At 42.6% G+C, this 14,245-nt stretch overlaps 1 protein-coding gene across 9 annotated transcripts in view; it reads left to right on the top strand.

Moving 5' to 3' along the window:
• SMYD3 (SET and MYND domain containing 3) overlaps window positions 1–14,245 on the top strand; it is a 344,076-nt gene that overhangs the window by 241,202 nt on the left and 88,629 nt on the right. Inside the window, exon 1 of one of the 9 annotated variants that reach the window (XM_038761109.1) lies at window positions 8,350–8,421. The exons of the other annotated variants lie outside the window; for them this stretch is intronic. Within the exon in view, the coding sequence (XP_038617037.1) occupies window positions 8,404–8,421 (18 nt within the window). The 5' untranslated portion in view covers window positions 8,350–8,403. Of the gene's footprint in view, window positions 1–8,349; window positions 8,422–14,245 lie in introns of those variants that run through there. 9 annotated transcript variants of the gene reach the window in all.

The raw sequence follows: 14,245 nt of genomic DNA, 5'->3' as shown, positions 1-14,245 counted from the left end.
AGTACAACAATAACCAGACCGTTTCCCTGCCCACAATGAGCTTACAGTCTAGAAGAGGAGACAAAATAAATAAAATTTAAGTTAGAATAATTAGAATAATTAGAATAAAATTGCAGATACATATATATGTAATGTTGTGGGGCTGGGAGAGGGAATGAATAAATGGAGCAAGTCAGGGCAAGGCAGAAGGGAGAGGGAGAAGAAGTAAGGAGGGCTTAGTCAGGGAAGGCCTCTTGGAGGAGATGCTCCTTCAGTAAGGCTCTGAATGTGGGGAGAGTAATTTTCTGTCTGATAGGTTGCTATTCTACCTCAGCCCACCCATCCTGGGGACCTACTAATTGTTACAGGGGGACTAGTGGATCACGGTGGGTGACTCAACACTATCCATCACTATCAGTCAGTGGTATTTATTGAGCACTTATTACGTGCCAAGCACTGTACCCAGTACAGTACAATATGGGCAGACATGTTCCCTGCCAATAATAATAATAATGATGACGGTATTTGCTAAGCACTTACTGTGTGCCAAGCATACAGTCTGGATGACCAATTTAAGCCTATGCCCTTCTGACCCTGGCGGCCCTAGTGAAACGCTTCACTTGTCACAGAGCTGGGCAAGGAACCATGGAATGTCAGCCTAAGGGGTCGAAGCCTTCAGGGAAAGCTGGCTGAGCTGAAGGCCCAGATGAAGCAGCTGCTTGTTGGGCTGAACCAATATGATCCCAGTTCAGGGTTAAGTGTTGGCGGACAGGAGATCCTGGATGGGTTGTAAGAATGTTCTGTGATGCAGGGAAATGAAAGGAGATTTTGAGAATGAAGGTGAAAGCAGAGATGACTTGGAGGAATAGAAGCCATTCCTCTCTTTGAGCATGAAAAAATCCTCCTTGGGAATACAGCTATTATAGGTAATAGGTAATTGATGAAAAATATCCTATCATACTGAAAACTGGAAAGAAATCTTACTTGATCTTAAGCAGTGATTGCCAGGAAATAGAGTTAATTTGTAGAAGACACATTTTTCTCTTGAATAAATAGCATATGAAGGATCAGAGCAAATTTTTGAGTATATGAATGATGTCTTGTTTTGGGAGAAGAATCCCATGGCATCAAGAGAGCTTTTTAGGGAGAGAGTACAGGGCTTTTCCCCTTCTTCTGAGCCGGAGCTGAGAGACCCAGCCTGTCTTCCAGTTTATTCCTATTGGAGTGAGATCTTAACTGTAAGATTTGTGTAATCTCTTGCCTCATGGTGGAGTGTAACATCTGGGCTGTTTTAGTCAAAGGATTTGTATCATGTATTGCCTTCTTGTCAGTTGAAAGGTTTCATATTGTGTTTTCTTTCACTGGAATAACTGTGCTGTTGTTCTTATTCTTGGAGTAGAAACTGAAGCGCAGAGAAGTTGTCACTTGTCCAAGGACACACCTCAGGCAAGTGGCAGAGCTGGGATTGGAACCCAGGAACGCTAGTCCCCAGGCTCATGTTCTTTCCACCGAACCATGCTGCTTCTCCGTCTCTCTGTTTTACAGATGAAGAAGGCTGAGGCTCAGAGTGGTGGAGTAACTGGCACAGAGCCCCACAGCAGAGCAGTGTTAAAACTAGTGGCAGAAGTAGAACCCAGGTCCTCTGACTCCAAGATCCTTACCCTTTTCACCTCTGCTGGGGATATAGTCCAGTGTACTACACCCATCAGTTGAAGGGGCCCAAGCATAGGTCCTTGGAGAACAGCATGTGACTCCTCAACCCACCACTCGGAGAGATAAACCCTGGAGATGGATGCTTTATTTAAACTGTCTTCAGTTGAGTTTCAGGGTGGTATGAATAATTCAGACCTGTCCATCAGGCTTCTTAGTCGCTTGCAAAGGGCAGAGAGGTTGGAAAGAAATCCATTTGCTAAGTCTTTCATTACTAATTCAAAATCGACTGGCTCACATCTTGATTATTACCCTCTCTCCTGTTCTGTATTTGGCAGTCGATGGGCAAACATAATAAAACTTCATTTATTGTATAATATGGTGGGTTTTTTTAAGAGCTTACTATGTGCCAGGCACTGAACTAAGAGCTGGGGTACGTACAAACTGTGTTGGACACAAACCATGTCCCAAATGGGGTTCACATTCTTAATCCCCATTTTGCAGGTGAGGTAACTGAGGTACAGAAAAGTTAAGTGACTTGCCCAAGGTCCTGCAACAGACAAGTGTCAGAGCTCAGATAAGAACCCAGGTCCTTCTGACTCTCAGGTCTGTGCTCTATCCACTAGACAATGCTGATTCTCAGAACTTAGTACAGTGCTTGGTATATAGTAAGTGCTTAGCAAATACCATTATTATGATTATTATCATCATCATCATTATTATTATACTCTTCCAGTTTTTTCTCCCACTCCACTGCTTCACTTCCTTGCAACTTCCCCTATATATTTATAAACATACATGTGCACCCAGGCACCTGAATGTGTGCAGACACAGTTATGTGCACACCAACACGCACACTAGGTCTATAAGGACAGAGGAAGAAAGCCCTGGACAAAAGCCTGAGAAGCTAGTTCTATTTCAGTTTTTTATTGAAGTTCCTTTGGTGAAGTTCAATTGTGTTTCTTTGCGAGGATGTAATGAGAAGACTATAATTCATGGCCATGAAATTACTTGCTTTGAAGTAGAAAAAAAAACCCAGCTGTGTTTTTAATAGTTTTTAACCCACAATCGTCAAAACGAGAATGAATGTCAAGCTAGTTTTGAACTAGCTGAAGTACCTTGGATGATATCTTGCACCTCCCACCCTATTGTCGTAATGAATTTGGGATCAAACTGGACTGCAGTCGGGGGAAAAAAAGTCAGGTCTTTGTTTTTTTTTGTTTTCCACTTATTTCTCCATTGCTAGTACTTGAGTAATAGAATCTGAAATGCCCATAGACAAGAAATGAGAAATGCTGATTTCTCTTTTTCCGCCTATCCATCAGATCCTTGTCAGTCAGAGCAGTGATGGCTATAGTTAAGTGACTGAGGTTGCAGAAACCCTGAGTCCTGGATCTGCTCAGCATTTTCCAAGCCTACCTTCAAAATGGGCTAGAAAGATTTTTCCTAGAGGAATTCATCCAAAATCAAAGGAGTAAGGCAAAGTTCCTGCATTCAAAATGGAGCTAGGAGGTGAGCCTGACCGGAAAACACTGGATGAGAAAATTGGGGTGTGAGTTTGTGTTGCCAAGGAACCGGCCTGCCATTTTTCAAGTGCAACATTTAGTCATGATGAGAATTGCTATGGCATTTTCTAATTAGCAAAAAAAGGAGTCTCCCCTTCCAGGATAGCGATGGATGTTGTGCTCCGCTCTCATCTGCTGGGGGAGGAGGAGATTCCCAGAATGCAACGATTTGCGAATAGAACAGATATGTTTCTGCTTCTGCTATACATCTTCTTTGATAATCCGTCCTGTCACCAGGACTTCTGGGCTGCACTATTTGCGGTGTTGGCTAAACAGTCCTGATTCATGGCCTGACCAGCCGAACCACTAGGTGTCGCTATGGCAACATTAAAGCTCCCTAATTACGACACCCCTTATCATATAGACTTTTTGTAAAGTTGATGAGAAGGGACAACTCACCTTCTGGATTTGGGTTCTGATCTTATGTCTTTCTAGTTGTTGCAGTAAGCAACAGGACTGGAGAGCTTTGGGGAATTTACCCATGCCACTCTTCATCCCTGGTGATTTCTCTCCCGCTAGATTGTGCCGATCAGCAAAAGTCCATTCCCAAGAACTGTCAATCAGTCATCATCATCATCAATCGTATTTATTGAGCGCTTACTGTGTGCAGAGCACTGCACTAAACGCTTGGGAAGTACAAGTTGGCAACATATAGAGACAGTCCCTACCCAGCAGTGGGCTCACAGTCTAAAAGAGATGGGAAAGGAGGAGGAAAGGAGGAGGGAAGGAGATGGGGAAGGAGGAGGGAAAGGAGGAGGGAAGGAGATGGGGAAGGAGGAGGGAAAGAGATGGGGAAGGAGGAGGGAAGGAGATGGGAAAGGAGGAGGGAAGGAGATGGGAAAGGAGGGAGGAAGGAAGGATAAAGTAAAGTGAGCAGGAGTCTGGAGCGGCCCGTCTCCTCACGCACGGGAAAGGTTAGCCCTTTTTTATACAATCATTCAACCCTATTTATTGAGCGCTGTGTGCAGAGCACTGGACTAAGCGCTTGGGACAGAGACAGAGAGACAATCCCTACCCAACAACGGGCTCACAGTTTAGAAGGGGGAAGCAGCGTGGCTCAGTGGAAAAAACACGGGTCCTGGAGTCAGGTCATAGGTTCAAATCCCCGCTCCACCAATTGTCAGCTGTGTGACCCTGGGCACAGGGTCATATTTACATATTTTTGTAAACAGTCATATTTACTGTTAGTCAATTGTATCTATTGTGCACTTACTGTGTGCAGAGCACTGCACTAAGCGCATGGGAGAGTACAGTATAACAATATGATGAAATATTCCCTGCCCACAACGAGCTTGCAGTCTAGAGGGGAGGCAGACATGAGTATAAATACATTACAGATATGTACATAAGTGCTTACTGTATGCAGAGCTTGGCAGAGTTCAGTGTAACATTGTTGGTAGACACATTCCAGATTTGGACTGCCCAAACAGTGTCCTGCCCTGACCTGGATTCACTCAATCATATTTGTCATGCACTTAGTGTGTGCAAAGCACATTTGGAAGCATTTGGAAGAGTACAATATCACAATAAATGGACACATTACCTGCAAACAACAAGCTTACAGTCTAGAGATGTACCTAGTCCAGTCCCAGGTGGAATCTGTCCCTCATGGGGCCTCTGCCTCGCTGCTGGGCCTTCTGGTTTCCCCTCTAGGGTGACTCATAGTGGCTGGCTGATACTGAGGATGTTTCTCCTGAGAATCTGTGACGAACGTCTAGTGAGGAGGAGACATTGGGAAAGTTTGGGGTGTCCTTGGTTTGTAAGATATGTTCGAAAGCCTCCAGGGAAATAATAAGCATTGTTGGCAGGGACTTGAAAGAGGGAGGGTTGGATAAAACCAGAGTAGGAGGAATGGTAGTCATCGGAATAGGAATTCTTTGTTCAGTATCTGCAGTTCTGAGAAGTACTGCCACAATGCTGTGAACTTTGCCTGACCACGATTGATAGCACAGAGATATAGCATGAAAAATATTTAAATATTTTCAGTCTTCTCTATAAAGTGTTAGTCATTGGCATGTGAGATTACTGGTGTTCCAGTTGTCAGACCACAATTTTGCCAAGACAAGATCATTGGAAAGGGAACAAGCATGCTTTTGAGACTTACAGGGGTGAGAGGGAGGCCTTTTAAGTGCCCTCTCTCAAACTTCTGGTTAGTGTGTCTAATTCCAGAATTTTAGAGTGAATGTGTGTGTGCATGCACATACATGCATACTCTCTCTCTCTCTCCCCTATTTCCAGACTAAATTCTCCATAAAGAGGAGATGAATGTTCCAAATCTTTTAGCCTTTTCCCTTAGCCTGCAAGATTTAAAGAACAGTGGGAGGAAGGGGAACTGGGGTTGGCCAGAGGTGAGGAATTCACCCCTGTTGGTGTCTGAACTTGTGGAAACTTGCATGACATATTTTTGAGCTTTGGTAAAATTCATCTCTTTGGTTGGAATTAAACTTTTTCATTTTCTCTGCATAATCATCAGGGCCTCCCTGCTTCTCAGGGCATGAGACAGTTGAAATCCATAAAAATTGCCATGGAACAGGCACAGGGTCCTAAATGTAGGGAAAAAGGAACTGTGTCAGGATTTGGCTTATAAGTGATCCTCCCTTTGCCACTTCCCCAGGAAAGATTCCGGGGAAATGCTTTGTCTGTATACTGCTTATACCACAGGTCAATCAGTTGTATTTACTGAGTACTTACTTTCTACAGAACACTGTTCTAAGTGCTTGGAAGAATACATAACAGACTTGATAGACACGATCTCTACCCTCAAGTGCCACTCTAATATTTTTGTATTGTGCAGTATTTGCACAAAATTCCTGAAGAATGTTTGTGGTTTCTTTTAAAAAAATTCAAATTTTCAAAATCATTATGAGTAGTTATCTCTAATTTGTATACCTGTGCCTGAGTCATAATCTTTAAATCATCTGTGTTTGCTTTTCGGTACATTAGGCTGAAGCATTACAAGCCGGCTGTTTCAGAAGCCATTCTACTGTCATTTCTGCCAGAGCACCAAGCCTGTGAAGTAGCAGCTCCGTGCCTGACTGAGGGCCTTCAGAGTCAGATTCCATTTGGGTTTTATTAATTAGGCCAAGAATTGTCAGGAATTCTTTTACTTGGGGTGACGTGCCTTACTCTGCTGCCTGCGGAATCCTTGGGGGTTGGGGTGCTGATTCATTCATTCATTCAATCGAATTTATTGAGCGCTTACTGTGTGCAGAGCACTGTACTAAGCGCTTGGGAAGTACAAGTTGGCAACATATAGAGACGCTTAAAATAAGTGAGAAGATATACTTGGCTGTAGGCCCAGGTTAGCAGTAGGGGCATTCCAGAATATTCTCTGTTGATAACATTTCTATCCTCATCTAATACAGGACAATGCCTTGAATATGATTGCTGCCACTCTTACTCTTGTCACCCCTACCGCTTCTCCATGGCCTAAGTGCTTCTGAAGTGGCAGCACTGGAAGGAAGGGCAAGAGGAGAATTGGACAAATTGGGCAGTGCATATAGTTTCCCTGCCAAACATATCTTTGTAAACTAGATTGCTCATTGTTATTCTTATTCCATAATCCTAGCTCATAAAACCCAGTGCTTTCCCATCATTCCATTGGTTTTACCTAAGTAGGGGTAGTAATTAATTGAGGTATTTGGTAAGCACTTACTCTGTGTCAAGCACTGTACTAGTCGCTGGGGTAGATATAAGTTAATAAAATTAGACACAGTCCCTGGCCCATTTGGGATTCACAGGCTTTGTAGGTGGGAGGGCAGGTTTTGCATCCCCACTTTGCAGATGAGGAAACTGAGGCCCAGAAAAGTTAAATGACTTTCCCAAGGTCACACAATAGGCAGGAGGCAGAGCTGGGATTAGAACACAGGTCCTCTGACTCCGAAGCCTGGGCTCTTTCCACTAGGCCATACTGGTTCCTAGAACTTTACAGTGGGGAAGAGTGCTGGATAACGTAATTGTGACCCTTTCATTATCCCATTTTACAGATGAGATGGCTGAAGTCCTTGCCAAGGTCACAGTCTTCTCCTCTAGACTCAAAACACCTTGTAAGCAGGGATCATACCTACCAGCTCTATTGTATTGTACTCTTCCAAATGCTTAGTACAGTGCTGCGTAAACAGTAAATGCTCAGTAATTGATTAGCCCTTGGAAAAAGTCAGAAGTTCTCCACCTTATGGTTTAATTGTTCCTAGACATTGGACAATTGGGTCACAACTGTTTGCTCTTTAATCAGGGTTTCCTTCTTTGTAGATCCAGGAAGGATCTACAATATTCAGACAGGTTCTCTCCTTAATGGATATTAGCAGTGCTTTCCCTCCCACCCCCTAACTTTGACTGTTATATAGCTCTCCATCTTCATGCATCCAACAGTTTCTCTGAAATAATCCTGGGCAGTTTGGAAGATAAGATGTTGGACATATTGCAGACATGGCATTCTAGAAGAACCTCCTGTTGAGCTGTCAGGAATTAATTTATTAAACTCCTTTCATGTCTGGGAATTACTTTGAAGGGCACTCCTGCAAGCTTAAGGGAGAGGATGAGCTATTGCTGTTGGTTTTTTTTTTTTTAAGAAAAAAGTAAGAATGTGTCCACTTGTCCGCAGCCAAAGTGGGTCCAAGAACTTCAATTAGTTGATTAGAAACAGATTTAAGGTTGCAAAGTGAATTGCTCCATAGAAGGAGAGAATCAAACTTAGAATAAGAAGAGGACGTGGAAAATTTTTGAAAAATGGCATTGTGATGTAGGGAACTGGAAAGAAAGGATCCCAGCAGTTGGAATTTTTGACAGGAGAATTTTATTAAAGGGGGGGAGTGAAGGCCTCTTTCACTGTTGCTTTTTTAATCTGAGTCCCCCAAAAAGTATTGTAGGGAGAGGAACCTCTGAAGTGAAGTAATAGTTGCAGTTTCTGTTGGGAAAGCATTTCTGGCTCTCTGGTACAGGTGGCAGGAGTGGCTGGCTGATTGCCATCTGCTCCCTTCCTCTCTTCTGTTGCAGGTGGGTGGCCAGGAGACAATCTGTCTAATGGCCCAGTAGGCAGCAGCTGGAGAGAGCTGCCAGGAAGAAAAACTGGAGAAGCAGTTGGGGAACTGGGGAGCTGGAGGAGGGAAGGAAACAAGCTTCTGGCTCTCACCTCTGCCTACGACTTGGGGGGCCTCTCAGCAAAATTTGCTGGGTGGGGTATTAGGTCCTGGAGTTGTGGAGTGGCTGGATGAATTACCTGTCTGAGGTAAGGGGCCCAAGGCCAAGAGTGTCTCTGAGGAAAAAGATCCGCTCAGTTTTCAGTAAGAGGAATGGTGATAAACCCTCATTATGGAACCCTCTCTCCCAACCTAGTTTGAGACTCCCTTTGCCAGCCAGCAGGCTTCCTGGGTGTGCATGGAAGAGAAAGACTGATGAAGGGGTTTGGAAATAAATAATTGTCACATTTGCTAGTTTTGGTATTGATTAAGCACTTGCTATGTGGCAAGCATAGTACTAAATGCTGGAGTATACACTTAAGTACAGTGGATACAGTCTTTGCCATTCATGGGGCTCAAAGTTTGAGGGAGGGAATATAGTAATTGCTCAATAAATGTGATTGAATGAATGAAAGTATTGAATCCCCCATAGTCAGTGGTACGGAGGGGAATGGGCTGTCATTGGAAGCTTTTGAAGAGTAGGGAGATATGAGCAGAACAGTGGTTTAGAAAAATGACTGGGACGGCAGAGTGAAATATGATTAGAGGCAGGGAGTTCTGCAGGGAGGCAGATACAGTAGTCAAGTCAGGATATGACAAATGTTTGGACCAGTATGGTGACAGTTTGGAGGGAGGGGAAGGAGAGAATTCAGAAAATGCTGTCAAGAACTGTAAGGATTTGTCGATTGACTGAATAGGGTAGTTGAAAGAGAGCAAAGGGTCAAGGATATTGCCCAAGGTGTGGGGGATCAAGTGTTTCGATGTTCGATCTCTTCACTATTGGAATTTTTGGTAATGCACAACTATGCTCTTTTTGTCATTTGGGTGGCAACTGAAGAGCCTTCTTTTGGACATCACTCCTTACAAATGATAAAAAATGGAACCAAATGTGATTAATTGTCATTAAGGGAGTTTCTGGCAAGTATTTCAGAAAAACTTACAATGATCAGTTTGTTTGGACTAAACCCTTTCCTGCTTCATACTTTGTAGGTAATGAAAATTAGAAATTCTCCTACCCTCTCCCTCCTCAAAACACTACTGATTAGGATTAAAATCACCCTTGCAGTTTTTGCAAAGAAAATGTTGGTGCTTTCAGATGTATCATTCAACCCTGAAGTAACTGCAGTTCAGAGGGCTCTCAGAAGCGTTTTGTTTCTGAAAATTAAATGAATCATCATTTTCTAATTGTACTGTTGAAGGCATTGGAAGAAGAAAATGAATATGGAGCTGCAATTCTTGATTATTCAGGCTGATGATGCAGTGTGTGGATTATCCATGTCTCCCCTACTTTCCATTCTGCAGCCTGCTTTTGGTCCATTTTTAGCAGCTCTGAAAATGAAGGTGGGTGGGGGAGGAGATTGAATTTTATAGTGGTAATGAAATTATTGGATAATCTGGGTTTTCCTTCATCTGCCCTAACCTTGTCGATAATTGAGTTGATGGTGTAATGTGTTTGTATCCAAGCACATATATTCAATTTTATGCTTATGTATTTCTCAGGCTTTGGCTTTAGTGACATAAGCTTAGTCTCATTCGCTCTGAATGGGTTAGGTATTGCTCTCTGGGAATGTGTAGGGGACCTTTGGGAACAAGCTTTGCCAGATGCTCATGAAGAAAGATCTGGAATGAGAACTCACATTGTGGTCCACACACCTCATATTGCACTGCATTGCAGACAGATGCATATTTTTGAAAGAATGTCCCCCACCTCGACATTTCCCTACACAGAATAGCCACATTCTTTCTAAAATGTGTAATAAGCACTCTTGTTATAAAACTGAGTGCAACACTCACTGTTTTTACTTCAGCACCTTTTTTTCAACCCAAAACAAGTCTGTTATTGTATTTCTGGTCTTGTGTTGTGGTCACGCTAGGATGCAAAGGGGACAGACTAATGGTTGATTAACAACAGCTTTCCTGATACGTCCTTTAACCAAAATGTCTCATGAGGGGCCCTTTAAAATTTTTGTTTTGTTGCTAAAGCCTAAAATGTGTCTTATGTTTCATTTCAATTGAAACATGATTTCAAGTTCAGTCAGTTTTCAGGTGTGACTACTTCATCATCAGCACAAACATCCTTGTCATGACGTTCTCCCAAAGTTGACACATCTATCGAGATTCCTTCTGAATATTTTTAGATGGATTTTTCTTTGAGGCAGGATCTTATTCAGTGGCAGTTGAATGGCAGTGGTAATGGGGGAGGGGACTGTCCCTCCTCTGTGGGTTCTTAGTTTGGGCCAGTAGTAGAAATCGTAGGCAAACTGGTAAGCAGTCGATTGGGTTCCGCTCAAGCTCCTGATGGGAAGTACTTCTGGCCCCTCAGAAACATCTCTTGTGTCTTATCTGATTATCCCTAAATGCCTTCATAGTTAGCCCTTAGTAAGGGCTTAATAAATACCCCAACCATCTCTGGGGAATAGCCACTAGGCAGTTCTTTGATACCATATTTTTCATGGTTCTAGGGACTGGCCACCCATCTGAACTCTGCTATCTGTTTAGGAGTTAACATGGACTGTACTCCCTGCTTTGAGTTGCATTAATTTGCTTTAGCCAGGGAAGGTAAAATCCTTGCCCTCTTCTGTTGTCCTCTAACCCAATCTGCTTCCTTCAGACTCACAAGCACATTCACACCCATCCTGAGACTAAGCAGCCTATGAAGTCATCCTCTCTATGTGAGAGATTTATAAACATAAATGGATTTTATGAACACTCACACAATGCACTGGAGATGAATTGGAGAGAAAATTGTCCTTACAGGTCGAAAAGAGAGTAAATTTCTAAAGCTGTACTGGACATCTGGCTGGGGGTCACCAGGATCCATGTGTGGGGTCTTTGATCTCCCCAGATTTAGTTCTGAGCCATCCACGGAAGGATTCTGCCATTGTGTTTTATCATTTATTGCATGGCTTTGAAGAGCAACAAAAGTGGCTTGGAATGTATGATACCTAAAGAGGCTACAGTAATCAATCTACTGTAATTAGCAATTAAGTTCCTTCCATTCTTTTTATGAAATTTCATTTCTATTCATTTTAACAGGAATGCCCTGGGGAGAGGGAGCTTATAAAGGGTCTCAGCCAAAGATAATTTTTCGAATGCCAAGTAGCAAAATAAAGAAGGCTGTCAGAAGAAGAAACAGTGTCTAAGTCTAGTCCTCAGGATATTATCTCGTATGTCCTCAGTTGACCTAAGATGGAAAGGTCATTGTGACATTAAAATATACATCCTTGAATCATTTCCCAGGCCTCAAACCTCACCCAGATTAATGCTGGGATTGCTTGGCAACATCTTGGAAGCTGTGGAATTGGAGGCCAACAGTAGCTCAGAGAAAAGCAGAGAAACGTTCCTCTTAAGAGTTCAGTCAGATCTCTGATTATGTTGCTTTCACTGTTCGTTTTGAATAAGGTGCTGTTGGAAAATTGGATAATGTTCTTCCAACCAGAGCCAGAAGTTCAAACATTAGGCCTACTGATGAAACTTAAGGGAACAACTTTCCTTCATGAACGGTTCTCAAGATGGGAGGGTGAATGTGAGCGTTAACCTGGCTTCCTCCGAACATTCCTGAGCCTCTTGGGTGATATTTGAGCCCCTGAAGATTGTCCTAAAGAAATGCTAGCAAGAGGTAGAGTACACTACAAGAACCACGATTGGGGAGCTCCAGTGGGGCTGAGCTGGGGGCATTTTTGGAAAAGGGCCCGGGGCCGAGGCAAGGGAGGCATCCTGTTAAAATCTGTTTACAAGTGATGGGATCTTAAGGACATCTTTACAATAAGATTCTGTGGCTTTTTGGCAATGCTTCAGGGCTGAACCTCTGAATTTAATGAGAGAAATATGCCTGAATGGTTTTATAAAGACTATACATCTTAGAGAATTTGTGCAGAATAAAGTGACACAGGTGTTGGGATAAAATGGAAGGTCCCGGAAACAATGAGTTTGATTGTAAGCCAGAAGTGAGGGCCCAGTGTAAGAACAGTTCATGAGCTATGCAGAAGTTGGTCTGTTTGTGCCTGAAAGTAATACCTCTGTTAACCTCTTTTAGAAAAAAGAAAAGAAATCAGATTGAATTCTTCCCTTATGCAATAATATGTTATGTGATCATTTTCCAAGCTAAAGTATCCTTTCTTATTTTAAATTCAATCATAAACAACCTTATTGGAGCCAGAAGTTGCATATGTTTTCAATAGTCACAGCAAAAGGCCATTCTGGAAAATATCTTTGGGACCTTTTTTTCTTTTGTTAATGTAAAGTGCTTTTTTTTCCGTTCTTTCCTTTAGATCTGAAACCCTTTTGACTCTGTACCTTGAGTGTTTGTATTTACAAATGTTTGGCTTCTGACAGCTGTTCTGAGTTCGACTGGGTAAGAAAACTCTTAAGCTTAAACTGCAAAGTAATGTTTATTCTCTTGAAACATTTCTAATGTAAATGTATATAGAGAGGGGAAATTTTGAAAGGTTCATATTGGTTAAGTTTAATCTGTGCTGTCAGTTTGGCATTCTTTAATTCTTGTTATGATTATGCTGTGGATCTCATGATGGATATTGTGGAACATGGTGCTGCCATTGATACTCAGCTATTTAATGAAAGTATGTACTCTCGAGGGAATGGAGCCTTGAAAACCCAGGTCATTTGGATATTGGGCTCTTAACTCTCAATATGAGTTCCTTCAGTGCAATCTGTTTTTGCTTTACAATAGACTCATATAGAGGTTTGAAGTTTTTTTAGTTTGATAGTGCAGATAATGCCACTGTTCGCAAGAAATGCTGTGATTCTCAAGTTCTCTAGATTTGGAATTGAGTCTAGATTTAGACTCTTAAAACACCCCTGACATCTACTTCAAGGGGCCTTGAGGATGCATGCATTTCTTAGTGGATTTCAGTTAATGCAAAAAGTTCTTATCTTTCTGTTTCACGAGAATTTTTCCTTTCCTGTGTTCAGGGGAATCAGAACTTTTAGCAGGGGAGAGGGGAATGGTCTTGATCATTTGGAATAACATTTTTAAATCTGCCAAAGAGATAACAGCAAACTGTATGAAATTTGAGGTAGAGAAAAGGGCATATAGGGGAAGATGGGAGAGAATCTGTCATTGTATCCTCTCATCTCTCCCACTAGCCTGTAATCTCCTTGAGGCAGGGATCAGACTTACCTACTCTATTGTATTATACTCTCCCAAGCACTTAGTACAGTGCTCTGTACACGGTTAGCACTCAATACATACTATTAATCGATTCCCTCCAGAATAGAGTCCCATCACCAACTTTAGAAGCTGGGAAACAGCAATAGTTCATACCGTGGGGGTTTTGATTGATTCAAGCACCTGCTCTTGGCCCCAGATGGGACTCCAGGAGTGTCTTGGGGCTAACCGTTCCCTACACAGCCCCTGGATTATGAAGGTTGGGGTGCTAAAGATCCATTGCGCTGTCTCTGGTTCCAATGGAGGAGCTGGGATGGGGCTGAAGAGCATTTTGAGTGATCTGAATAAAATTAGGGTCTAGGAATCCCCACTTCCCTAACCCTTGGGGGTCCTCAAATGAGGAGCCCCTTTGGCTCAGCCCAGATCCTTCAGGGTATCTGTGGGCCTTGATTAGATTCCTCGAAACCTCTGTACACCATCCCAAAACCACACAGGATTTGGAGAACCTGCAATCAACATACTGTCACACATGTATACCTTGACCTTAGGCTTAAACTTGGAGTGAAACATTTGTTTCCCATTTTGAGTCATTTGAAATCGGAGCAGTCATGTGTTCTGTATCCCTTCTGCATGCTTATTGCTTCTTTCTTGTTTCTGTCAAGCCTGTATTTCTAAATTGAGGCCCTTCTTTGTCAAGACAGTTCAAGGCAAACATAATGTGCTTGAGTTTGCAGTCACAGGCTAGG

The sequence above is a fragment of the Tachyglossus aculeatus genome, chromosome 19, assembly GCF_015852505.1.
Source record: "Tachyglossus aculeatus isolate mTacAcu1 chromosome 19, mTacAcu1.pri, whole genome shotgun sequence".
Classification (NCBI taxonomy): Eukaryota; Metazoa; Chordata; class Mammalia; order Monotremata; family Tachyglossidae; genus Tachyglossus; species Tachyglossus aculeatus.
Note: the sequence above shows the minus strand (reverse complement) of the source record. Positions and strands in the feature narration are given on the sequence as shown.